We start from the raw sequence: 27,354 nt of genomic DNA, 5'->3' as shown, positions 1-27,354 counted from the left end.
AGAAGTGAGTGTTGTCTCATTTCCCCGTGGTTTGAGTACCTTCTCCTTCACCCAAGAGGCTGCAGCATATTTTTTCGTACTTGGCTGTCTCGGTCTCAGATACTTGCATGGTTGCAGCTACTGCGGTTTCTGAATGTTTCACAACACTTCTGGGAGAATATTATTACCTTTAAACATATGACTGGCTCCTGAATACTGAGTGCCTTTCTTTAGCACTGATGAACTTTGACAAGGCTTTTGGTACTTTTTGGAAAGAAGGGCATGTTTTGGAGGAAGCTTGCTAACAAATATAACAAGAGTGGCTGCAGATTTAGCACACCAACAGGCAACACTGGGCTGAAACCCGTCAGGTCTTGGCCATGGAGAAGCTGAGCTAGTCAGAAGTCCCTCATTTACTTTATTTGCCAGGTGAATATAACTGTTATACAGCCTGTTGGCTAAGCAAGCAACTTGTGATCTTACATAATCACTTTCTGCGTTACCTTTAACTCTTTTCTTGACAGAAGCAGTGAGAAACAGGGAGAAACTTGTGTGTAGTTGATGGCTCAGAGTCAACTAGCCTGGTAATAATATGAATTATTGCAAACACATGGGGAGAGGAAAAAAGAAGATGTTGTGGGGGGGGGAAAAACCCACACTCAAGGGAGGTTTTTTGAGAATAATTTTATTAAAAGTTCATGTTTGAAGTGATGTCATCCTTTTAATTGTCTGTATTCAATTGCCTTTCTGAAGCTTGGCATAGCTATTCTGATGTGCAGCAAAAATATTACATCAAAGGTGAACGTTTGAATCCTGGCTGAAAAATAAAAAAAGAGGGCGGTGGGACATAGAGCAGGGGGGAAATAACCCCCAAATGACTAAGAGTTCTTAAAAGTAAGACACAAAAGAAAATAATCATTTCTTTCCCTTGACAAATAGTTCAAAAAGTAGCCAACAGTTTGGATCTGGTATGTCACATTGCATACAAATGAAGGAACTGTCACCATCGGTTTCCTTTGAAAGCTTTTGATCTTATCTTCTGTAGTAAAGGGCATGTGACTTGATCAGGGCTTCTCCTCTCTGATACATAGTCAGAGTCCTGATGTACTGAAATATCTGTGACAGGTTTCTCCATTCAATTGGTACGATTTTTTCTTTTCCTTTCTCTTCGGTGCCTTTGTCTGCAGCGGGTAAGATTCACCTTTCCCTCTCCATCCAGGAAAACCAGATTCCTAATGTGGCAATTTCCACCTAATCCTGTATATTACGGCTTAGTCAGTAGTAGTCTTATACCTGTTTTCTCTCCATTTGCGAGGCTGACTCTTTTTTTTGTAGTAGGAACAGGAAAGTGGAATTACAGTATTTTGTAAAGACATACTAGACACACAATTCTTCTGAAAAGTCAAGGGAAATATATTCTGATAATTAATTAAGGATTGTTTTGTTACAGAGCACCTTTAAATGGATGATTTGAATACACATGGTCAGTAGTGTCAGGAAAAGCTTTTTTTTTAAACAGACCTCTAACACACTTAATCTTTAAAAAGCACTGTTTCTGTGATGAGTTTATATTTTTAATATGAGCTTTAGCTGATTGATGTTTTGGTTGAGAACTAGTGAAGTTGAGGAAACTTCTCCCAAAGGGCTAAATTCTGCTACTGTGGCAATGAATGGCAAAACTGTCTTTGACTTCTCTCCTGTGAGACTGTGCTGTGAGGGAGAGTTGAAGTAGGAACTAAGCCCCAGGAGGTCTTGCTGGGCTCCTTTTCACAGAGTAAAGGTCAGAACAAAATAACCTTGAGTCCACGTATTGTCACCACTGGGCCTTGCTGTGGAGCTCCTGGTGGAGGACACTCTTGCTGGTGGTTTCTGCCTCTGTCAGGACCTTGCAGCTGGAGGAACTAGTTTGCAAAATTTGCGAGGCTTGCAGCAGAGACAAAGGAAGCTTACACTGATTTTCTTTTTTCGTCTGTTTTTCTGAGGAAGGTAAGCAGTGATTGAGGTGTCTAGGAATCCTCTACCCAAACTTGCTAATTAATAGAAGTGCTTGAGTTACTGAGTGCAAAGCAGCATTTAAATGGGTGAAAGTTAATGGCCAGTGTTTGCGCAGGAGGTTGGACTGGGTGATCTCTTCTAGCCTGCAGCCAATTAACCTGTGAGTATGTGATGCTGCCTTGCCCTGCAGCTGGGGAGTTGCCTAAGAGAAGCCCAAAGGTTTCCCGGTCTGTAGGAGTGACCAGCCTGGTTGCAGGCTGCCCGCCCGAGTGGGCTCTGCTCCGTTTGCTTCTCTGCTTAGCTTCTGCCACCAGTGTAGCCCTGTTATGAGTAATGAGCTGATAGAGACTGGAAGAAAGCCTGAAGTGTGCCAGTTCGTCTGGGAGGTGCAGCTGGTTAAAGTGCAGCAGCAAGTCATTTGCATTGCTGGTTCTGAAAGCTGTTTCATAGAGCAATTTTGTTCTTCAGTGATTTTAACGCTGCTAGCAATTAGATGTTTTTACACGGTAAGTGTCCCTCTACATGCTAAGGTGGCTTGTGTGTGCTCTCCTTCAGAGCTGGGAAAAGGTGGTTGTTGGGCTGCTTGTACAGAAGGGTCTCCTACAATCTTTCATCGTGTGAAAATTTTTTGGGAGAACCAGAATATGTGGGACCGGTCCAGCAGCATGCTTTGTTGCTGAAGTCCCTCAGCTCTTAGCTCCTGGTTTAGCAGAGTAGGAGAGCATGTCAGGATGTCCTGCTGGGGCCCACATATGTGCTTAGGATGTTTTGCTTCTTGACTAGCAAGAAAAGTTAGCAAAGCTAACTTGACTTTGTTTCATCTGAAGAATTTGGCTTTTCCTGTGTCTGTGCTTTTCCCCCTTATGTCATCTGTTGTGTGAGGAGAGCTGGCGCTGAATTAGTGGTGCCTGAAAAGCAATGGGTTGCGTTGCTGAGCGGAGCTGAGGGCCCTACTATTGGGATCTTTTAATGCAAATGGCATCCAAATCGAAATGGATTTACCTTTTGTCTGTTAACACAAAAATGCAGGTCAGATGTCTTAACTGTCAACATGGGTGAAAACTCAGCCTCCCTGATGCTCCACAGGACTATCAGTTCAATAAATTCTGGATGCTTCAGCCCTGGAGTGTAAAAGGCCAGGGACAGAAACATCAGGGGATTGCTTCCTTCTGCACCATCTGGAGATGTTTGCCATCTCCCCAGCACCGTTCATCTGGATGGGGTAGGCAACAGCCAGCTGCCAAGCAAGGAGGCCTGCTGGTGGTGCTGAGGGCTGGAAGAAAGACTCAGGTGTGGCTGGAGGTAACGGGCTGTCATTGTGAAATGCGACCCCTGCCCTCCCCTGGCTGGTGGGATGAGGACGGTGGGCACCTGACAGACTCACCATTTCTCCATTGAGGAGTGAGGATGTGGGGGAATGTGATGCTTAACCCTTGGTGGCAGGGCTTAGGAGATCCAGAAAACCACCCATTTGCTTTCAAGGTTTTCTCTGCAATCAGCATAATTTCTCATGAGGAGGGGATTTTACTGTAGAACAGAAGGTTAGGGAATGGGGTGTTTGCAAAGGGAAAAATAATTATATTTATGGACTGGAAGTGTAAGACCTTTTTGGACCCAATCACCTATATCTGTCTGCTTTGCATACAGAAGGCAAGTTATTGGATAGTTTAAAATGTTGGCTATTTTATAATAATAATAATAACAACAATTTAAAGATTTTTCCCAGCTGTTGGAGGATGCAATTTTACTTTCATAGGCCATTATGTATGCAAGACCAATTGGTAAACTGCAATGTACTGTTCTGTAATTATTCTCCCCTGTAGCTTTAATGAGGAGATCTGCGTGCAGTTTGATGGGAGAATATACTCTGCCGACAGCTACACCGAAAATCAAGACAGGTGTAATCTGCTTACTCTAGTCTGTGAATCCTCACCATGTGGCTATGTTATCTCTAGTGCATGTTTATAGAAAGATGCTTGTAAAAGGATTTAATTTAATGGAATAATGGTAACTGACACTATGAAAATGAAGGGGATCAAATAATATGGTGAGCAGATTCATATAAATACTGAAGTAGATGATTAAAAAATTGTGATATTACGTCTTTCAGTTAACATTTTATGAAAGGAAAATACGAATCAAGCCACGTTGTGTACTAAAAGAAAATGGATTCTTTATTACTACCCTGGTCTTAAAACAGACTTCAGAGAAAATATATCATTTTGCAGTAGGCACGTACAGATACGTGCCCAGTCCTGCAGTTGCACTTTTGTGGGCAGATGTGCATGGCTATCACTGGAGCTATGCATGGGCGCATTTCCAGGACTGGAGTCCTAAGAGCAGAATATCTTTTAGAAGGCAGATACTCTGCTGAGCCGTAGCCAAAAGCTGCAGCTTTCTCTCAGGTGGAAGAATAGTTGTGTGATGAAAGGACCGGTTCAGACCTTGTGTAGGAATCCACTCTGTTTCTGTTGGAGAGTCTTCATCAAGGCACTTACGCATGATGTGCCTCTGTTTCCTTACTTGTGCAGTGATCATAATAATAAACTATTTGTAGGAAAGCAGCCCAAATAACTTATTGTTTTGAAGGTTATTGACAAAACACAGTGTGTCCTTGCAAGCAGCAGTTACACAGGATTGTTCATTTGGAAAGATAAAAATATTTAGGAAGAACTGTGAATCTAGTTCTTCTTTTCAGAGGCTGAAAGAAGTAATACCTACTCACTCTCCATGGATGTTATTTATTAATTATCAGTCATTCTTAATCACCTAATACTGACATATATCTAACACACTGGAAAGTTTAATATCTGAAAGAATTCTTACCATGATTTTTCTCAACAGTGCATTGTTAAGTGCTGGGGAGGTAATGTGGTGCCAGTACTTTGGTATTTGGCTTCTGATCCTGTATGACTTCTGTCCTTGAACGTGGAGTGTGAGTGAACAGAGAATGGCAAAAAGAGCTATGTGAAGTGTTGCCATGGCCCTCACGGATTTACTTGTTGAATTGATGGTTGGACTTGATAATCCTAGGGGTCTTTTTCAATTAGAATAGAATCATTAAGGTTGGAAGCCTTTGCCTTACAGAATTTGGACATCTCGTGACACTTAAGTGTGTGTATGTGTGTGTATATATATAATTTTTTTTACTGTTTAACCTTTTTGGTGTTAAGGTAAATGGATCTGATGGTTTATCCATACCAAGTATAATGAAAGTGCATGATCTGACATATTATGTTACTGCATCAGGCAAAATGTATTTTAAAAAAATAATACTGAAAAGCACTTCTGTTGGGGAAAGATGGGGGCTGGATGGGAGTTGGGCATCGCTGTTAATTATCCTTATTATGCTGATCTTGCTCAGATTTTGAGTCTGGTGATTGCACTGACAAAGGAGCAGCCTTGATTTCTGCACATATGTTATAGTTACTTGTAAAACCGGGCTCACAGATTGCTCTGAAGCTTTTACCGTTCCTGCAGAACATTTCCGTAGTTCCAGCAGTTTGATCACAAATGCAGCATCTCTCTCCTAATGCTGTGTGCAGGTTGATAAAACAGTTGCCGAGCTGGAGTCCCTAAAGAAATTATTAATTATCTGGTTAATGTGCATCAGGCTGTGGGAGTGTGAGATTAATCACCAGTGCTGGGATGAGTTGCTGAAGTGGATTTTGGTTTTTCGTCTCCTGTCACTCGGTAATGGCTTTTCCTTCCTTCACCATCAGGTGAACAGGTGCGGAGATGCTGTATTTTCATTTTCCTGTAGTCGGTAACAGCCGGTGACCAGGAGATGCCTTTTTCTCAGTCCTGCTGCATGAGCAGTTTACAACATGGAGTGCTACCTGCTTTGGATGTTCCAGCTGCGGGAGATGCCCCTACAGCACAGGACTGACCTGAGCCTTCGCAGATAAACACATTTGAACACATGCACTTGGGAAGGGGTGCCAGGGAGGAGCGCTGAGTTGAGCTGGGGCTGGCTCTTCTGTATTCCCCAGGTATCAAAGGGGTTGACTTATATTTGGATGTGGAATCGCAACTTGACTCCTATTTTTGAACATATAGTACTCAGAATTTTTCAGTAAGTGAACACTCAGCATGTCTCCTTTGTTTAACCTTTGTTTAACGTAACAAAAGAAAAAAATGTGCTCCTTTATTGGAAAGATACAGAAGAAGGTGGTTCTATCTCAGTCTTTAGTAGTACCATCCTTAAAGCCAGTGGACTGCACAAAGATTCAGCCATGGGAGAATGAGTCAGACTCCTTTCCAGTGGAGGTGGATCAGTCAGGGCATTCAGGTGCAATACTGCAGCGTTTGTCCTGTCCCGTTAACTGCTGTTAATCATAATCAGCTGCATCAGAAATTGTTCAGTGAGGCCCTGATGTTCTCCCAGAGGTCCCTACTGGATTACACACACTCGCACCACCCAGTGCACTGATGAAAAAACTGAGTAATTTTGTCTTTTAAATTTTACAGTTGTGTTGCTACGTGGATCTTTTTGTATATGAAGCCATAACAGCTCTGCCTCAGGGTTAGGACCATTGGCTGGAAAAGTCTTTTGTTTTAGTGACTGCTAGTGAGGAGAAGAAGGAAGATGAGATGGAAGGAGCTGTGTTGTATGCATCTAAAGCAGACGGTTTGCCTGAGGCCAGGGGAGCACCTTCCAGTTAAGAAGGGAAGAAGCTGTAGACAGCAAAACAACAATCATTCCAGTAATATGTGCTGAGGCAAATAAGTAGAGTGTGAACCTCTCCTTTTGTAAAGTCTAGTCATTTGGATTGCTCTGTCATCTCTAACACAAGTGTTGTTTCTCCCTGAGGAAGTTCTGTAAATGACCACAGCTATTGAGACAGAGGTGCATGGCACCTGAGACTGGAGTCCTGTTTTTAACCTTCCGCTTGACTATCAGGCTTTTTTTTAATGATGTGAATGTGTAGGCATTGGCCCTCATCAGCTTATGGGTTTTGTTTCTCCTTTGCTGAACTAGTGGGGTTTTTTTGTCTCTGATGAACTGAAAATTTTTTATTACCTTGACACTTCAAGCAGGCAGAGCCATACTTGGATTTGAGATTGAATTGCAGTACTCCATTGTTGAGCTTTTGCTGTCCATCATGTACTATCCCAAATCCCTCTTCAGCTAAAGATGTTGCCTTGGGACAGGAGGAGTGAGGTGTGCCGTTTTCAGAGAATTTGCTTTTCATAATAGCTATGTGCTCCAGCCTGGAGTCCCTGAACAGCCCCGTGATGGCATAAACATCCATTTGTTTGGCAGGGTGTGTTATAACTCCACATTAAATGTAGATGACCCATTTGTGTTTGAAACCCCCTAGCCAGCTAGTCAGCGTGGCAGCAGTGGGGTTTTAAACATTAAGCAGGCTTCAGGTTGAGTATTTGCATCAGGGTTGTTTGGGTTTCTGCTCCTTGCAGAGCTTCCTGAGCTTGTTGTGATAAGTAAAACCAAGTTTACTTTGTTAAGCTCAGCAGTTCCCGGCACTGAAGAGAAAACAGGAGATTAAAATAAGACCTTTAGGAGACAAGTAGTAAATTTCTGTCTGTATTGGGGATGCAGGTGTATGACTTTATTCGCTAGTGATATGCACATTTCTTTATGCATGGTTGTGTGACCATGCACGCAGGTGTGCTGGCCCACAGTGGTGTACGGAAGTGATGCAAAAGGAGTGTAAAACTTGGTAAATGTGTGAACTGTGAAGACAGTAACTCAACACACTTTTCTATAGCTGTTGATCTCTGGTACTTAAAAATAAGCAGAATAGCAGATTTTTCAGATGAGTAAATTGTGCAAATCCATGCCTAATTTACATGTACGATCACCTTGACTGCTTGTACAAATCAGGTAATTGTGCATGCAAATAGCTAATTAACACAATTAGCTGATCTGCTGATGCAGTCTCAGGATCTCTAAGTGTATACTAGTCATGTAGTTGTCTTGTATCTGTAACCCAATCGTATGAAAAAAAATCTAAGCCCTGATAACCATTAGCAGGTGTGGGGAGTTGCTTATTTTTTAATATCACAGTTTTTTTGGCTTTGGGGTGGAGAAGTGTCTGATGGGGATCACAACTGTTCTTGCAGTTGGGACCCAAGATCACTTAGGCTTATTAGAAAAACTTCACTTAGAAGTCACAAGCTGGCGTTGCTGCCGAAGCGCGCTCCCAGCAGTGCGACTCTGGCGCTGGCAGGCTAGCTGGTCTGGTGGCATGAAGGCTGCAGTGGTGCCCATCTCCTATCAATTGTTCCGTGTGAGCTCAGGGCCACGCTAGTTTTGCCCGATGGCCTCACAAAAGTACCTGTGAACAATGCTTGTTAAGTACCTACTTATAACTATTTTTGGATAAGCAAAATATTTCAAATTTTAAAGCTGCCTGCCTCCTTCCACCTTGGTAGAAAAGAATTTATTCAGGAAAGGTTTAAAGGGCAAGTCTTCTGGTTTTATCTGTTTCTCCAACTTGGAGATCTCCTCTTTAGCATTTGACTGCTAAGCAAAAATAGGGAAGTTTAAACATGCAAATTGTCAAAGTGTTGCAAGTGCATCAATGAACGGTAAATATGAGTCCAGGGGTTTCAGAAATGCGTTTCTCCCATCTTTGTTTCTTAGTATTTTTATAGCTGTTATGGGGGGGATGGAGGCCCTTCGTCAGAGACATTAGTTATACTTTCAAAGCAAATGTAATGTGAACTTGCAATCGGTTCCTACAAATAACATCAGCACTTGTGGCTTCAGGTTGAGTCTACATAAATGTAAGTAAAGCATAATCTTCTGAAGGCATGTATTTCTTGAACTACCTTCTTAAAAATGTTTCCTAGTTAGAAAATTTGAACCTGTGTATTAGATTTGTGACCTACCTAATACGACAGTTGCCCTCTGAATTTCCTTTCTTACAGGTGTAGTTTTATTTTAAAACAAAGATGAAATATGCCAATACCACATAACTGCCAGGAGTCAAATGCTAGCAAGAGGTTTGTGTCCAAGACAGCACTGCTGTATTATCTTTTATATGCTTACTTTTCTCACATATCCATTTGTGGTATGTAGCATTTTCCTTACCCAGAGGACTTCAAAACCTGTTGAAAAGCAATGAGTTAGAGCCTGGTTGTGCAGGGATTGTGTTGGCAAAAGGAGCACCTTCTTACATGCTCCATGGTAGCGCTCTCATGTCCTTAAAACCTGTTCTGTGAAGGGAATTAAATGTCGCCAGGAAAGCTGGGATATGTCTTTAAAAAAAATAAATGCTGTGAAATGTTTTACTGTCATCTAGGTGGCCACCAGACAAAGACCGGAGGGACTTCAGTGTAAGACCTCTCGTGAAAAGTCCTATTTCTGGTAGAGCAGTATCCATCTAGTGGTAGCTGGGTGCAGAGTCGGGGGAAGAGAAGAATGTCAGCCCTGATGCCATCACGAAGTCTTTCCCCTGAGGGTCCGGGTGTTTCTAAGCAAGTACAGAGGAAACCCCTCAAACATGGACAGAAAAATCTAATTAAAGGTGCATTTTTAAGACAGCAGAATGAAAAGCAATGTAGTGGAGACTTCCACAGTTCTTGTCTGCAAAGTACACTGTGAAGAAGCATAAAACCGACAGCGCCTCCTTTCTTTATCAAGCTGTGTAGTGGCATTATTTGAGGTGGGAATTTAAAAAAAAAAACAACAACAAAAAAACCACAACAGAAAAAAAACCCCAAACACCAAAAAAACAGCCCCAAAACAAAAAACCCCCAACCAGCCAAGTCAAGGCTTGGATGCTAGTTAGCACGCTGATACTCGAGAGCACACCCAGCCCACAGCTTGCTCTTATCAGCTTCAGTGCCTGAGCCCTGAGAAGAGCTGGGGCCTTGCTAGTGTGTGCACAGGCTCTTCCCCAGCTTCCAGTGTGTGCTTTGCAATTTAAAGATGCAAAATTTATTGAACGAGAAATGACGATTAGTGAGGAGCTGAGGCCTATCTGCCGCAAAAGGGAGCTGGGGAGGATGCACGCTGGCTTTATTTCTGGCCATGTCAGGCTTTCACCTTTGCTGCCCACTTATTCGTTAAAGGAACAGTTGTTCCTTCAAAGTTGTTGTTAAACATCTTATTTAAGACACTGTTTTGACAAAAGCAACAGCTTTTATGATTTTATAACTCATTATTTCTCAATTAATCTTAAAACTAAAAAAAAAAATAAAAATTGGTTGTTAACATATTTTCCATCATCGATCAGCCAAATTTCCCCATTGACTGTACTGGTGACCTGGAATTGAAGACTAATGGGAAAAGAGAAGAAAGCAACAAGAAAAAAAGAAAAACAGGCTGTTTTTAAGGGCCAAACTGAATGAGACTGGGGGATGAGCAAGACTGAAATAAACTGAAAATAAGCAAAGCTTCTGTAGGGACAGCTGAAATCCCACTTTTACCAGGTTGCCAAACTGCTTGCAGAGTTGGGGCAAAAGGCTGTATGCTTAAGTCTCTTATAGGCGTGCGGTGTTTTTCCTTCTGACCCGACACTAGAGAGCCATTTATTGAGCTGTTTAGAAGTGGAAGGGCAGAGATTGTACTTAGTGATGGGGTGATGATGTTTATGCTTTCGGTTTGTTGAAATGCTGTTAATGAATACAGGCTTAAAGCCTTCTCTGAAACCTTAGGAATTACCTGTCTTTTATTTTAAGAGACAGCTCTTTTTTTTTTTTAGATTGTCTATGCCCTCCTGGATTCAGTGGGAAAACTTCTAGCTGTGATGGAGTAAAATTCCCACTCCCTGCTATGTTTCTTTAAGGACAACAGGAAAAGGCAGGGTTTATGTGCTCTAGAATGGCTTGTGTGCTTTTTTTCAGAAAGGATACACCTGCCAAGCAGTGAAGCAGCACCTCTGTTCCCAGGCCTCTCACTTGGATGGCCCTAAAAGTTGATGTTTTTTCTCGAGTTGCTCATAGACATTAAATAAACTGAAAACACAGCGTTGATGCAAGTGCCAAATTGCTGCAATATGCAGATGATTTCTGTGTCCTTTCCTGTCGAGGACTGTATTGCCAGTCAGTGAGGTGGCTGATTGCCTTTGCCTGATCAAGGGATGTTTGAGGAACAGCTGATGGCTTGAAATCCTCTAAAATAGAGTTCATGATTATGAAGAGGAGGAATGTGTGCTGAGAGTTGGTAGCCACTGTTTATCTAAAAATATGTGACTGTAGTCATTCCCTCTAACCTGCAATTCAGGAGCCTGCTTGAAATCTCTCACATTGTGATGTCCACAAAACATCATCTCCATTATCTCTAGGTGATTAGAAGATAATATTCCCTTCTGGCAAAAGATGGCCTCTTCCTAGATATTTATGCCTTTGTCTTGCAGCCCATAGCCACTTGATGTCCCTGGACCTGAAGCCAGTAGTACTTAGGCTAATCTGTTTTGTACCACATATAGGAGTATGTGGCCTCAGCAACGCAAGTCTCCATGAGCATCCTAGCCCTGGCTTCCAGGCAGTTTTAAATCCCATTTGAAATCCAGGGTGTTTATTTTTCAGTTTCTTTGTGATTGGGCCTTGCTTGGGTATTTTTATTAAAGCCCTGTGACAAAAACTGTGACGAGTGGCTTTGTGCCTCTAGCACAATGGAGTGCTCTGCAATAATGGTGTTAACTTTCCCACCCCCCCCAAAAAAAATCTTCTAATGGAGTCATGGACAGCTATGCAGTGAGTTTAAGTGATAGTTTGTTCATCTCAGTCATTTCAGTTTTATTTGGACTCTATCAATTGAAACCTGTCAAAATCCACTGCTCTGCAGCCAGCACAGAGTTAGTCTGTGCTCCAGGCAGGATTTTCTTGTGGGATGGTCTGAAAAGGTTACGTGGACTTCCCCACAGCTTTCCAGTCACATGTCTGGTCTCGTGCACTGAGTGCATGTTTGGCTTCATTCTTGCCTTCCCTACCACAGCCACAGGGTCTCTGTTTACAATGCAAGCAAAATGCTGCTGGAGTTGTTTCCTTTGTGGGAGGGGATGAGAGAAGCAGTGACATGTGAGAGATGGTAATGGTTCCTCATTATGATGGTACTGGGCACAATGTGGCGATACCCCCCCATCATTTCTTGATCCCTATTCCCATGAAATATAGGCTGTTACACCCTTCAGAAAGCAAAGGAAATGTGCCTTGGAACAAAGGAAAAAGAATTGTGTTTTGTGCCGCAGTGCCTTCATTTACAGAGTTTATCCTGGGAGCCTCAAGGCATCGCTAACTGTAACAGAAACTCATACAGGGTGACTTAGTTTTCCTAGTGAATCAACAAGCATATTGTATTGACATTTAAGTTTTGAGGTCTTTGTATATCCCTGATGCAGGAACGAAGCTCCCAGATCAGCTGCTGCTGATGAGGAGACGTAGATGCATTATTAGGGATAACTTGGTTTATCTCCTTTGACACTTTTCTGATATCTCTTGATCATTAAGGTCTGGATTAAGTGGGAAAAAACATTACTTGCACGGATGTTATGTAGCTTAGGCCTCAGATCTCTTATGAGAGAGTTTGGGTGCTTAATGTCTTCTAATTCAAAAAGAAAAATCAAAGTCTTGTGTACAGCTTCCTTCTGTCAGGTGTCTTGATGAGGGTTAGGTGAGCGCGTAACAAACTTGGATATTTGAAAGTCACATTTCCAGCTGCATTTAATATGATTGTAGATAAAACACAGTGAAGAGGAAGGGATTGTTTGGGGGTGTTCTTGCATTTACTTAGTGGGTTTAATGAAGTTTAAGGTGTGCTACTCTGGGTGACTCTTGGGAGAGCTGTCACCTGTATCTTCTTTCCCATGAACTGACATCATGATGGTTTTTTGAAGCACTGCTGTGTCAGGAGCTTGCTGTACGTTCATCCCCGGCATCGGGAAGAGATGGCTCTCTGGCAGTGGCATCAGCAGTGTTGCACAGATGAGAGAAGGTGGTTGGCAGCTGGCAGGTATTGGTAGAGAGTAGGAAAAGTACGTCTGAATGTGTCTGACTGCCCCAAAAAACATACTGATCTTTGGAGAAACGTATTGGGTTTCAATATTTTGTTCCAAATTTCTACTCCGCTGAAAACGTAGCTATTATTTATAATTAATAAATTAATGGCTTTCATCCTGAACCTGTAACAGAATGCAGAAATGAAATGTTTCTGTCTTTCAGCTTGGCCAGAAGTGCAGATTCATGTTTCACAGGAACTCAACAGGTGTTTCTGGTACTCCTGCGCTGATGAAAAATCAGGGAGTCTATCATATTGCTTCACTGTGATAGTAAAAACACCATGACAATATTGAAAGACCTGTTTGAGGCACTGATGTATTTAGCAGCCGGATGCCCCCTACCCGTGGCAGTCCTTTATTTATCCTGGTTTGTTCCTTTTCAGCAGTTTTCATCTGAGCATTACGAAAAGTGGACTTCACCCTGTGAAGCTGTTACCATAACCATTTATGGATGGAGTACTGAGGCTCAGATAAATTGTGACTTTCCAAAGGTTACCTCACATGCCGGTAGCACAAACAAGGGTCTGTGCATTGTTTCCCAGACTGCTACTTTTTCCATGCTTTCTTTAACCACGTGGGAAGAAATTAATCCCTACACAGGGTCTTGCACGACTTAGGTAAGAAAGGATCCCTTCAATTGTAAAGTGAGACCTTGTGCTGGTGCTGCACAGAGGGGTAAATTGGTCAAGAACTTTGTGGGCTGCTTTACAAAAGATAAATGACCAGGTGAAATTTGATTTGTGGAGAAATCGCTTCCTAGGAGAAAACAGAACTTCAGCATAAGTAGATCTTCAAACTAATGATGTAAAAATAACTTGGATAATAAAAAGCTGGTAAATAGAGGTACGGCAGCAATCTGGATGTATGTGAGAGGCAAGCTAAACTGATCTGAGTCTGAAGGAATTTATTATCTTGCAAAGTTCCTCTGGTTTGACTCGGTCAGTGCTAGGTCACTTTTAGTTGAAGCAGGAAAGTATTTATTTGTAAAAGCCTGAAGTAATCTTCCGGTAAAACAATGCAAAAAAACTGCCCAACTGCAAGCTCAAGCTTTTTCAGAATAATCCAAATGTGTTTTGAAGGACTTTGGGGATATATTTCCTTCTGAAGATTCCCATTCTTCTGTATTTTCTTTGCCAAGTGAGTAATTAGTTATTCTTTGATTATTGCTTATCACTTTACACTTTTTCATGGAGGCAGCAAGGGACTGTGAGGCTGCTAATAGCTGTGCTCAGATCACCTTTCTTTCTCAAGCATGGTTTTGTTAGCTTAAAAATAACAGTGGGAGTAAAATATTTCTAAGTTCCTGTACATTTTTTTTTCTTACTGGTATCCTGAGTGCTTTCCAGAGCATCCTCAGTGAATACCAGAAGTCTGTAGTCTCATCTTTCTTGCCTTGGATTGCTACACCCCAACAGTGTTGATCAACAGCACCGGACGTGAAAACTTGACTTAAGTGGTGTTAGTCTCTTCTTCATACCATAGTTGAGAATTTTCTTTCATCTTTTCAGATGTTTCTAAACATGGCAACAAGCGTGGCTCTGCAACAGATGCAATTCTTTCTAGGTCTCTAGGTAACATTTTAACCTGTGTAATGTTCACAGCATAGCATCGTAAGTAATATTCCAGGAAATACGCTGCCGCTTGTTAAAAAGGATAGGACCCCAGAGATGCCTTTAAATATGCCTGTAAAGTGAGAGGTGCCAAGAGAAAGATAATATGGCTGATTATAGTTATTTACCTTACATTTTCATTCGCCCTTAACTGGGTGTAATTTAGGGGCATGAAATCTCTTACTGGAAGTGTATTTGCATTAAAAAGCTCTAAGCAACCATGAAAGTGCAGAAGCTGAAAAATTGACAGACTGGGTTCCTAGAATCCCAAAGTAGCATTTTTGTAATAGGCATACAAACAAATCAAATAAACATGTTTTGCTTCAACGATTTAAAGAATATGGTCTTTGGAGTAATTTGTCTCTCTTTTTTTTTTCTTTTTTTTTTTTTTTGAACTATCATTTCTAACCTTTTCATTGCCTATCTCTAGTTTGCAGCTCCTCCTAACAATCTGCAGCAATTTCCAACCCAGCTGTTGTGGTTGCAGAGCATTGCGCCTTTGTTTAGCTTTCCCTGAGCTATCAAATCGGCCTATAAAGGGGATTACCTGGCTGGTGGTGTTGCTTTTCAGGTCTGCACTTTTTAACAAATAATTGTTTCACAGTGGTTTCACCCCCACACACACCCCCAAAAAAAAAAAGGCTCTGAAAACCAAACTTTACAGTTGATGGAATCAAGTCTTGCAAGCAGGTACTTTTTGGCTGGCTTTGATAATCCCCCTCTCTTCCTTTGCAAGTAATCATAAACAAGTTGAAACTAACTGCAAGAGTAGTGGATCTTTTCAATCAGGTCATGTTTTTGTAGCGAGACTTAAATTTTCCTGTGCGTTTTATTTTGAAAAATACCTTTTTCATCTACGTTGGTGTGTGCTAAGCCTGAGAAATTTATAATACAACTGTTTACTATTACATGGGTATGATCTTCCACCTCTACCTCCTAGTAGTCGGTCAGTTCTTTTACATCCATTGCCTCTCCCACAAGGCAGTTTAGCTGAAGTTTGTGAAATGTTGTGATCTTTGCATGAATGGAGTTATTGAAGTGAAAAGCATTTGCAATATTTATTTCAGCAGGTTGCGGAATTAATGACTAAGGAAGAAATACTGGTAAAACTTGCTTCTTATATGTACAATGGAGTCTTTAAGAAACTTAATTCACATTTAAGAATGCAGACAGGTCTGAATTCATATTACAGTATGTATACCCCTGTATCATGCTGTGTTGAAAATTTTCTAATATATGTTATGAAAGATATTTTTAGTATTTTTTAGTGTTTTCTTATGTGGAGTGTTAAATGGAAGCTAGTGTCTGTCTTGCTCTGCTCAGTGCAAAAGATATATTTACCGTACTTGAGTGTCTTCAATTTTGGTTCTCGTTTTGCAAACACAGTGCATTTTAATTAAGGCTTGTCACTCGACATCTAATGAATACATTTACTGTAATGTCTCCATCTTCAGGAGGTGAATTTGACTTAGAAATTGTCTCTCTCACAGAGGGGCTGATAATATCAGTTTAAAGATTTCTTCTTTTCCTGGGGAAGAGCAGTTCACGTGGTTTGTTTTGTTCTTGCTGGGTACGGGGTAGCAGCGCTTGCCTGAAGGATGGCAGAATGATACTTATTGCCAACATACAGACAGACAAGAAAAATCCCTAAAGACACGCATGTACATTTAGCTCACAGAATGTACCTGAATGAGACTGTTTTTTCCTTTTTTTCTTTGACACAGTGTCAGAGGTGGTTTATTGATTACGTTTGGAAAGATTAAGAAACTCCTCTCCCCAAATCACACTTCTGTTAGCATATGAGAGGACTTTGATCAAATAAACAATGAATTGTCTAATACACACAGTAAAAAAAAAAAAAAAATCCTCTAGAAGCAGGTTTCAATCGACCTTTTACCTGTGCCTGTTTCTACCCTGGCGGGTGGGGTCTCTGCACGAGTAGGGTTGCTGTGCTCCTATGTCTCCAACTCATGTTACCATTGGCGTTAAAACCCCTGCTTTTCATGTAAAATGAAAACCATAACTAATTTTACTGTCATGTAAATGCCATATGATGTCCTGTTGTTGTTCAGGAGAGCACCAAACGTGAATTTGGAGTCTTCAAGAGAAAAAAAACCTAAGACTCCATTTTTTTGCTTTTCCGTGTTGCCGTATTTTAAACTGAAGTAATTTTCAGCTACTTAAATCAAGATTATATTATGGTGCTGTTTTCTGGTGTACTGTTGTGAGGGAAAGGTTTTAGCCCCCAAGCTTCTTCTCCAGCCTCTTCTACCAGCAGCTTTTACTATCACCATATTCAAACTGTGTTATACCACCTTTGTTAGAAAATGCTGGGGTTTGTATGAAGGAAGGGCCCAGTGCAGAGTCAAGATAAAAGGGAGATGCTGGGGGAACCCCCCAGGGCACAGGAAAGTGTCCTGCCCCGGCAGGGAGGCTACCCACCTCAGGGGTCTCCTCACCTTCCCAACCCTCTGCCAAGGGTGCCGAGCAGGGCTTTGTGCGACAGCGAAATGGCAGGGTCAGGCAGTGCTTGTGGCGTAAAGCAGTTGAGAACGGGACGTGCAGTAAGAGTGGGAGGAGGCTGGTGGGATCCCCTGAGGTCATCCCATGTGGTGTGCAGTGTGGGGATGCCCAAAAGAGAGGCTGACAGGGTGGCTGATTGCTCATTGTCCTCAGACATCCTGGTTGGGGACTGACTTGGCAGGTAGTATCTGATTCACTCGCAATCATCCAGTGCAAATGTTTGGAAAGTGCTATTGCATCTGTTTTGCGTGTGAGGAATCGCATCATGCCGAGAGCAAAGACCAGATTTTCAGATGTACTTAGGCACTCATGCTCCGGTGTCCTCATCCAGGGTCCTGGAGGAGCTCGGTGATGGCAGGGGGAAGCGAGGCTGCCTCATCCACATCTCACCATGGGGCTTGTCCCTCCACCAGCCCACCCCTGACACAAAGGTGGTGGGAGCAGGTTGGCACCCAGATGCTCTGTCCTCTGGCTGCTGTGGAGGGGCAGGGAGTTAAGTGCTGTGAAGGGCCCTGAAAGGGCTGCCTGCAAGGTGCCAGGTTATGGCTAATGACAAACACGTGCCTTTTTTGACCTGCCTTAATTCTTCTGGCCGGGCACTTAATTGCCAGGGAAAGGTATAGACAAATACAGTAAGAAAGCCAAACAAGTTGGAGATACAGCAAGGTTTACAAGGAAATACGTTTTAGAAAGATTTTTTTTTAATTAATCGGGATTTTGTTGTCAGGCTAAAACAGACTAAAAATAAACAGCTGTATAGTACTTCATTAAGCTGCCTGCTTGGAGTGATTTTCCCATTGATTAGTCTCAGGGCTAATGCTGGTTCATTCCTCATTTCATTGCTAATTAACATCAGCTCTGCTCCTGACCACTTGACCGCACTCTCTCTGTGAACATGTGCTGGTTTGGCAAGTAATAACTGCTCCCTCCTTCTTAAAAGAGAGAATTAAGGGAGAAAATAGCTATCGAGCACAGATCTCTGGCTGCTCCTACTATAAGGAGAGCAAACTGTAAAACTGTATCGGCCTGTATGAAGGGTAATAAACATAGTTTACAGAGCGCAGGAGTTTGATTGAGGAACTATGTAAATACAGATGATGAGCTCAAGCTGCTGTATGAAATGACAGGCTTGGCTCCCCCCTCCATCAGCCGAGTTGATTCAGGCTCTTCTGGGATGCTTGCGGTGCAGATTACCTGACCCCAGGGTCTTACGGCCACCAACCATCAGGGAGAGAGCTGCTTTGGATGGGCAGCACTTACTTTTCCAAGTCTGCGGTGTTCTGGGAGTCCCAATAATGAAATGCATTGGCAATGGGTACTGCAAGAGCAGGAAACGTAACGCCACTGTTATAGCTTTGTCAGGCCACTTCCACGCAAATGGAATATAGATGAAAATAGGGGAATGAAATACTAGAATTGGCATGGATGCACTCTGAGAAAATATCTAACAACGTTAATGAAATTAGCAGCCTCTGTTCTGGGTGAAAAGGTCAATTTTTCCATAAAACCCAAGTAAACTGGCATTTTGGAAAACATCTACTAAACTTGGCACAGAATAAATAACATTATCCCAAAGTCTTGGTTCAATTCCAGATCATAGCATTTTCTTTTAATTGAATTGGGTATCGCATTTCATTTTCAGAAAGTATTTTTTTTTTATTCCTACATTTTGAAGCATTCATATCTCAGAACTAATCGGAAACTCAGCCTTATACAAATCTATCAATTGGGAACAGTCACTGGAGAGAGAGCTTGCCTGAGTGATAATCCTTTTTTACCTACTTTTGAGCAGAATCCTAATTCATTTGTTCATCAGTTATATACTTTGTATATTTCCACCGTTAATTTAATGGATTTAGGGCATAGTCTTGCAAACACTTCTGCACATGAGTAACTTTATTCATGCAAGCAGGCTGCTCATGTGAGTGAAATTAACCATGAGATATTTGTAGGATCAAGCTTTGCAGTTGTATGTATCCACACACAAAGCCACTGCCTTCCTCATTCCCCTTCTTTGAGCTGTAGTAACAAGAAGCATCTTTTACACACATGAGTTAAAAAAAAAAATAAAATAAAATTTAGTAACTGTACTAATTATGATAAGAAAGATAGAGAAGTCACTCCTGTATTTAAGAAGGAAACCACTTTGGGTCAGGAAGGACTGCCTCCTCATTAAGTAATTACGTATTGTGTAATTGGTTACATCATGTAGCCTTCATGGAAGGTTCTGGAATTGGCATCAGAGCAGAGACAGAAGTGTAGAAAATCCCATGTTATTGTCAACTAACTCTAGAGAAGGCTAAAACCTGATTGTGCGACAGACTCTTTGTTCAGCTGGAAAATGGTAAATGGAACCTTGCATCTTGTTCCCAAGATATATCCAGCATCTCCTCTTTTTAAAAAAGATGCTTACGATATTTTTAACTCTTCTTATGATACTTCCATTTCCAGTCCTGGTGAAATACAAAACAGAACAACAAACAAATTTAAATTAATAATAAAAATTAATAAACCCAAGAAAAAGATTTCCTTGGATGCTTCTGAACTGTAAGGAGTCCTGTTTGAGGACGTATCTTGGTTTGGTCTCTCTCTTTTCGTAGGTTGGTAGTTACACTCTCCTGCTTGCATTCAGGTATTTCATGTTTTGCTCTCCTGTGGGTAGGTATCAGGAGATGCTAAAATACCGGTTCATTGATAGCACAAAAATAACACCAAAGTTGTGTTTTTTCCCTCTCATTTCCGTAGTGGAGTAAGCATATCCATGTAGTTAGGCATGTATGTATTGGGAGTGAGCGTAGTTCTTCTGCAAGACAGTGTCAAAGCCACTTGCTGTTTGTCCCATGTTAAGCTGAGTTTTCTGGGCTGCTGTCCTGGGTGGCAGCTTCACAGGATGCATGATACAGGCTAACGCCTGTGGGCAGAATCCAGGGCACAGGAACAGCTCTGGTGCCTTCCTTGCAGGGTTGGAGGGGACTCCAGTGGTGATGGGGAGAAAAGCAAGCAAATGAGCCAAGTGCTATGGGAAGGGCCATGGCTTGGAGGTGGTGAGTGCCTGGAGTACTGCAGTTTTGGCTAAAGCAGTAAATCTGTGGATGCTTCCTTACCTGGTACCAAAGTATTTAATAATGAAGTAGAAATCTGGATGTGTTCTGTTTTTTTCTTCTCTGCCTCTTCATTCAAAAAATGTCAAAGGAAGGAACTAAGATGGCATATTTTAAATAAGATCTTAGTGGAGGCTGGCTTTGGGAGATTTTGTGATCCTGGCCTCTTTAGGATCTAAGCCTTACAATAAAGATGCCTTTTCTGGAATATTTTCTTAAAAAGAAAACGACTCCTTGAGTTTTCAGAGTTTAAAGTTACCATGAGGGCCTCAGTTGTTTGAACTGTAAGCTGGCATATCATATTAAACAAGCTTCAGTAGCTTCTTGAATCACTACAGGCTAGAGTTTGGTGAATAAAGTACGATTAATAGCTCTTTCAAACCTCTGGATGGACACCCAAAGGAGAAGAATAATACAGTTGCAGTATTACAAGTCAGCAGCATATTAAACATTTTTTTTTCCTTAGGAAAGGATTTCCTGTAGAGGTCCTGAAGAAAAATAAGTTTCATTAGTCGAGCGTCGAGCAGAGATAGAGCAACAGGATTGATTGTAATAAGCCTCTCCTTTTTACCGAAATCCATTACTTTCTGAGCTATTAAGTGATGAAAGGGATTAAGAGAATAAAAAAACATAAGCGCGACTGTATTCGTAAATCTAATAAAGTTGATAACAGTAGAGCATTTTTGTGAAATTTGCAAGTGAATTTATAACATCCTAATCCATTGGCAGGCAGCGTTGTGCTGCAGAGGGAAGGGGGTGCACCGTGCATACAGGATAAAAATGCAAGAGCAGAATTTCTGGCCAAGAAACCTCTTTTTTTTTTTTTTTTTTCCATATGGATATCCATATGTTTTATCACAGATTCCATACTTGTGGTGCCAAGATCCATATGTTTAGCTTTTGCTCAAATAAAAGACTAAAATAATTCTTCATTATCTCTTTCTTCTTAGCTGGTGTTTTTGTAGACATAACCAAATGTGATGCTAGATGTTTGAGGAGTACCCATATAGGATGCAGTTGGATCTCATCAGAGGTATTTAAAACCAGTAACAAGGGTGTTCAAGGGGTGGATTATCTTCTAGGTATAATGCCCCTTGACATTACTCGAACAATGCAGGGGGTGCTGTCATCTGAATGCAAGGTCCTGACAAGGCTTTTCCCTTATAAAAAAGAAGCTCCTTTGGGAGCAACAGTGAGAGCTTTCCTTTTTATTTTATTTAATTCTTGACCTGCACCTCTGCCTCTGTGCTTCTGCTGAGGGGTGTGTGATGCACAGCGATGACACAACAAAGCTTTATTTTGCTTCTGTCTTTTCTGCTTGCCCAAGGCCTACAGTTGGTATAATAGCAGCAGAATTTAGAAGTGCTGATATAGAGAATCTGGGGTTGGCGTAAGGACGGTGCATCACCATCTCCTTGACATGACCCAGTCTGCTCTTTGCCAAGCAGATATCACTAACTGAGAATTGTGCCTAATAAGGTTTTATTTTTCCTTTTCTCTCTTCTCCTCCCTGCCTTTTGACAGAAAAGTTGATATAATGCTTGTAAAAGTGTAAAACTTAATTCAGTGTCCATGGTTAGCCCGTGGAATAGGTACCAAGTAACCATGAATAGTAAGAGCTGCATGTTGGCTCTCCAGTCGGATCCCAACCTCACTTGGTCTTCTAGTCCTTGACTTTGCTGGGACAGCACGCAGCAAAAAAGCAGCTCTGGGTGTGCGTTTACTTCTCTTGGCTGGTTGATTGCCTACCAGCAGGTTCTGACTGTCCTATGGCTTTGGCACTTTTAACTTGTGTAAGGAATACACTGTAATTTTGAATAGGAGAAAATTAGGGTAGTCGTAACTGCAAACATTACAGCACACAGTTTCAGAATAAAGACAGCAATGTGAATATTTTATTCACAGTTCCTGCCTCTAGCCCGTGAAATGTAACCCTGAGGTAGGCTTGGGGTTATGCTTTATCCTCTGCATTCCTGACAGTAATAGAAATTATTGTGAAAGGTTAATAACTCTTGTGCATCACAGATGTATTATCTTTCATGTGGAAGAAACAAAAGGCAGCTACCTCTCTGAATAAACCAAGCAGTAGCATCTTGACTTCAGAGAGGAGACAATCAATGCTGTAAGAGCCCCACAAAAGCAGCTACAACTCGGATAGCCTCATTATATTAATTTTCAAGCTAACCCCGTTCATCAGAGACAAAAGCAAAACTTAGCACTGATATCATTCAGAGCAGACGTCTCCTGATATTATCTGTACATGAGCTGTAGAGTAACTTAACCTTTCTTTTGAGATATACTTGTAAAAGTATCATCCATTTGAGGTTGAATTTAGTTTGCATTTCAGTGGAAATAATCCATCAGTTCTCAGCTCTACCTTTGCTTCTTGGGGTTGTGGCTCTGGCAAGGTCCGTGGCAGCTTTGCAGTGAGTTGCCAGTTGTGAGCTACCTCATGGGTCTTGATTGACAGTGCAGTGAGCCACTAATCAAAAGAGATGGCTCATGAGGCATGCCCCATGCATGGTGGCCTTCTGCGTGTGGCAGTTCCTGGGCACAATGGTCAGACATCCTAGTTCGACCTCCCTGGCCCATGTATGCCATCCCCACTGGAGATGTCTCAGTGGAGGAGCTAGTATTTTCACCTTCAAGTTGGCAAGAGGTTGTCAGTCACTCGTTACATTCATACAGGGACCATAGACTCTAAATAAAACGTGCAACTCAAGCTAATTGTCCAGAGAAATTGAGTGACACCTTTCTTCCTTGCAGAAATTATTCTCTTGTGAAAATGCTGTGCTCTTTTTTTTTTTTTCCTTTTCCTTCCCCCCTCCTCCTTCCCCCAGTGTTTGAATACCAGATTGAGCTAATTTTAAGATTCCTCAGGGCAGTGGCACTGCATTCCTTCCACTCCGCTATTCCTTACCACATTACCTCACTGCATCAGCACTTGTATCTCCTGCTGATGGCATCCAGTTTCCATTCCATTCACAGCAGCCAAGGATCATATCTCTGATCCACTTAGAAACACAATGATCTCTACCCCTGAGAATGCAAACGCTTTCTCAGTCAAATCTATTGATCTACAGGGCTCTATTTCTGGCTTTCCATTCACTCACTCGATGTTTGGGATGCTGCATATTCTTTCTGGGGAAAGAGTTAACTTGGCTACTAGGAACTCAGTGAAGAACATTTCTGCAGAATCCAAAGATAGACGTGATCTCTTATGTATTCTTGTGTCTGTACAAATACTACACTTCTTAACTGAGCAAAATGAAAACCTCCCAGCCAGCACTGTGACAATGATAGACCTGAGCGTGCAATCGCATTCTTATCTGAAGCCTATTCACTGGGCGTTATAATGTTGAGTTGAGACAGGCAAGCACATGCTGACTTCTGCAAGGAAAGAGGTAAACAGTTTACATATGATCTCCAGGCTAAGGGGACTTACAATCTAAAAAGAAAAGATGAGACCAACAGGCAAGAGCATTGGATGTGGAGAATGATGTGGTTTGACAAACACACAAAATCAGCGGAAGTACAGAAATTTTTCTGAAGAGCATTGCTGCTGAGGAGCTTGGCTCCAAAGGGCTTGACTCTGGGCGCTCTCAGAATTGTAATCATGAAGAAAAACATGGATTTGTGGGGTGAGTATTCTAGCTTCCCCGCTCAGATTATGTATTGAAATAGGCCCCTGCAGGAGGCGAGCCCAATGTATGCTTCAGATGGTCCTCAGGAAGTCCTTGTCTTCCATCACTGGTAGCACAGGCTATAAATACACCTATGTGCTTAACTTTGGCCTCATTGGTGTTCAGAAATGTTCACCATCACCCCCAGATGGGATTTAGGTTTTTAAAATGTGGGATTTTCAAGGATTTTCAGGTATTTTTCAAGACTGACCTTGAACTCATGTTTAAAAGAAATCCAGGCACCATGATGTTGAGCGAGCTATGCCTCAGTTAATTTAATTATCTAAACCTTAGACAATTTTCAAAATATTACCCATAATTCATTTCTTCCAGGTTCCAGCTGAGTGCCCAGTTTTTTCTTCTTGTACATGACAAATGAAACCACTGTTTCTGTGTCTTTTTTTTTTTTCCAAATCCAGGTGTTAGATTACCACTTGGTCTAAGAGAAGACTTCTATTATTCAACACGTAGACTGCTGGGGGGCATAGTAGCTAACCTAGTTTGGTCTTGATTGTGTCACTGGCTCTATAGCTAAAGGTGTTCCTCACCTCTCATGGTGTTCACTCTAACAACAGATCCTTTATATGTAAGTCAAACAGGCAGGGTGGGAAAAGTCCCAGATGAAATAATTTTGGGGTTGATAGCTGTGATTATATACAATGATAATCTTTCTTAGTATATCTGGGAAGAGTACTGGTATATGAAAGAATTTGACTTGTGAAGGAGTATTACATTTTTACATGGAAACTTACACTGAAGTTAAACAGATACTGGGTCCTGGTGTGCAGGATTAGTCTGCAGTCCAAGGTGAGCTACCTTACTTGACTTTCTCCTTTAGCCACAAAAGTTTTCTTCCGCTTCTTTTGTGAACTTTGCCTGCAAAGATGGGTAATAGGAAATAACTAGTGCACTTGGTAGCTTTTTCCCACGTAGTTAGCTCCTCTAATTGTTCAGCATGTTTGTCAGCATTTCCAAATTTAAACTGAGGGAGGGGCAGGAAATTTCTCTTTCCTAATCAAAAAATACAGGAAGAATAGTATAAAAATATGAACACTGACATTAATATGCAATGAGATATAATGTCCTTGTCTGGACACTTCATTGCCTTGACAGTAATAATTTAATTTAATGATCTAAAACTTCAGGGGCATAATAGTGTATGGATGATCCTTCCCTGCTTACAGACATGAAATAGGCTTGTACACATACACGCCCCCACACACATGAAAGCTCTCCCTCTCTTCACCTTTCCAGCAGGTACAAACCATTGAACAACTTCAATTCCTGCAGAAATCGTGGGAGTGGGCGGGCATCTTTTAGGAAAAGCCTAGAGCTGCTTGCCCAAGTCTTTGATAAATCCAGTCCTCTTGACTCTAAATCCTGTACCTTAGCTGCCTTCTCTCACCAAATGATACAGATTGTAACTCTTTGGCATAAAATAAGAAAGACTAATTACTTTGAGGACTTTATTACTTTGATTTTCAGTCCTTGCTCCTAATACACTGTTTGCTAATCCCTTCCCCTCTGAAAGAAAAAACATGGAACTCTTTCCATCTGCCTCCCTTATCTGTATGTGCACGTAACACATCTATGCACACAGCACCCGTAGGTCTCATTAGGAGGGAATGTCTTCTCTAGCAGGTTATTGTGACATGCCTGCTGCCAAAAAGGTTTTTGTACAGGTCTGTGCAGCGGCTTTATAAGATTTCAAGCATCCTTCTTCCCACCCCCATCTCTCTCCCCTTTCCAAATAAAGAATTTCCAGCAGTGGCACATTTGCCCTCTGTAGACGTGTCACTACTGTTGTATTACAGGGTTTTGTTTTGTTTTTTTGCCAGCTACTTGACATTGTTTTACAGCTGGACTGTGTGGCTATTTCCAAAAGGCTCAGCTAATTCTGTTGTCCTTTTTTATCAAGGAAATTCTTGAGAAACCACAATAAAGCAGCTGTAACCCTGGCGATGCTTACAACTGCAGCCAAAAATAAAAATCGGTGCTTCATGCATTTTTCTTAATGAGGGTATAGGCTTTTTTTCAGTGTGGTCCTTGACACCTAGCCAAGTTAGGGCTTGGCTCTAAATGTTTAGAGCAAGTTTTATAAATAGCCCTAGATCGACGGGGCATTTCTCTTCCCACCGGCGCGCCCTCTCGGGGCTTGGCCCTTCCTGGGGCTGCTTGGAGCAACTGCTCTTGGGACATGATGGAGTATCTGCAATGAGCCTCTTAAGCCTCAGTGGCCAAATACTTGGCAGGAGGTGCTGATCACCTTGGGTTCCCGTTGGCTTGGAGAAGGAGGCTCAGCATCTTGCAGAATTAGGCCCATAAGCTTTTGTTATTAATAACTGCATTTGTGTTCATTTTGCTTACAGACAGGATTTATTTGGCTTTTGACCGCCAGTGAAAGTGTCCCTATAACTGGATTTTTATGCTTTCTTTGTACAAATAGAAAACCTTGGTTTATTTGCCAACTCAAGAGTTTACAAATGTGGTTTTTTTCCTGTGGCACATAACATGACTAGTAAATGGGCATGAAACAGCTTGATGCTGGGATTTCACAATGTTCCCACAGGCAGAAGAGAGGGAGATGCGGGAAGATGGAATTAAAACTTCGGGAAAGTTCAGTCAACAAAATAAGAAGTGCAGACATACTGATTTATAAAGATACTATAACTTTTCAACATGTACTTTCAAGCTGAAGGACTGCAGTAGGGATTTAAAATATGACTATTTAATTTTTTAAAATTACATAAATTAAGTGAACAGCCCATTAATGGGATGCCATCAGGATCACATGGCCAATTCAGTTCAAGTTATATTATCTTGCTGGCCGGATTTGAATAAGAATTAAGAAATTACTATTCAAAGTAGTATGGGACATTGATCCTCATTCACAATGAAATTCGTCACCATAACTACCTGGAATTCCACTGCTTTCACAGAGGTGTTCCACTGAATCTTCTTTATGGAGCAACTAGAAGGCAATTGTATTAGTCGGAGGAAAAAAGCTGCTAATTAGTTGTTCTGCCTACATACTAAATGAAGTCTCGTCTTGCAGAGAGTTCACAGATAAGCAGCGAGACATGTCTAATGAATGGTAACCCAGATCCAACAGACGGCGAACTTCCTCCAGTTGGTCCACCGCTTGACTAAAGGTTCACCTCAGGGGCTATTTATCTGTCCTAGTGAGAGCAGCTTGCCTCTTTTTAGCAGCTGATTCTTCATATTTGAACTTGGAAAATGGAAGCATGTGTGTTAGAGTTAACAAGCTAAGTGATGCACTTTAAGGATAAGTTGTTCTCGGTGAAATATCTTCCAGAGTCTCTGTTAACTGAATAATGAAAATTCACCATTACCTACAACTACTTAGTTATTTGTCACAATTTTGGTAATCTATTTGAAAACACCTAAAAATGCCAACTTAGTTCAGTGTTACACTACATCAAGAATGTGTAGAGAGTAAAACAAAAAGCTGCTATGAATAGTCAGGCAACAC

General features: G+C 41.6%; 1 protein-coding gene across 20 annotated transcripts in view; it reads left to right on the top strand.

Annotated features, from left to right (window-relative positions):
• ESRRG (estrogen related receptor gamma) overlaps nucleotides 1-27,354 on the top strand; it is a 404,109-nt gene that overhangs the window by 114,105 nt on the left and 262,650 nt on the right. For 2 of the 20 annotated variants that reach the window (XM_064446241.1, XM_064446242.1), the window contains exon 1: nucleotides 2,176-2,480. The exons of 16 other annotated variants lie outside the window; for them this stretch is intronic. In XM_064446241.1, the coding sequence (XP_064302311.1) occupies nucleotides 2,301-2,480 (180 nt within the window). In that variant the 5' untranslated portion in view covers nucleotides 2,176-2,300. Of the gene's footprint in view, nucleotides 1-2,175; nucleotides 2,481-27,354 lie in introns of those variants that run through there. 2 more of the 20 variants (XM_064446243.1, XM_064446255.1) reach the window with 2 other exon arrangements.

This window comes from Phalacrocorax carbo, chromosome 3, assembly GCF_963921805.1.
Source record: "Phalacrocorax carbo chromosome 3, bPhaCar2.1, whole genome shotgun sequence".
In the NCBI taxonomy this organism is placed as follows: Eukaryota; Metazoa; Chordata; class Aves; order Suliformes; family Phalacrocoracidae; genus Phalacrocorax; species Phalacrocorax carbo.
Note: the sequence above shows the minus strand (reverse complement) of the source record. Positions and strands in the feature narration are given on the sequence as shown.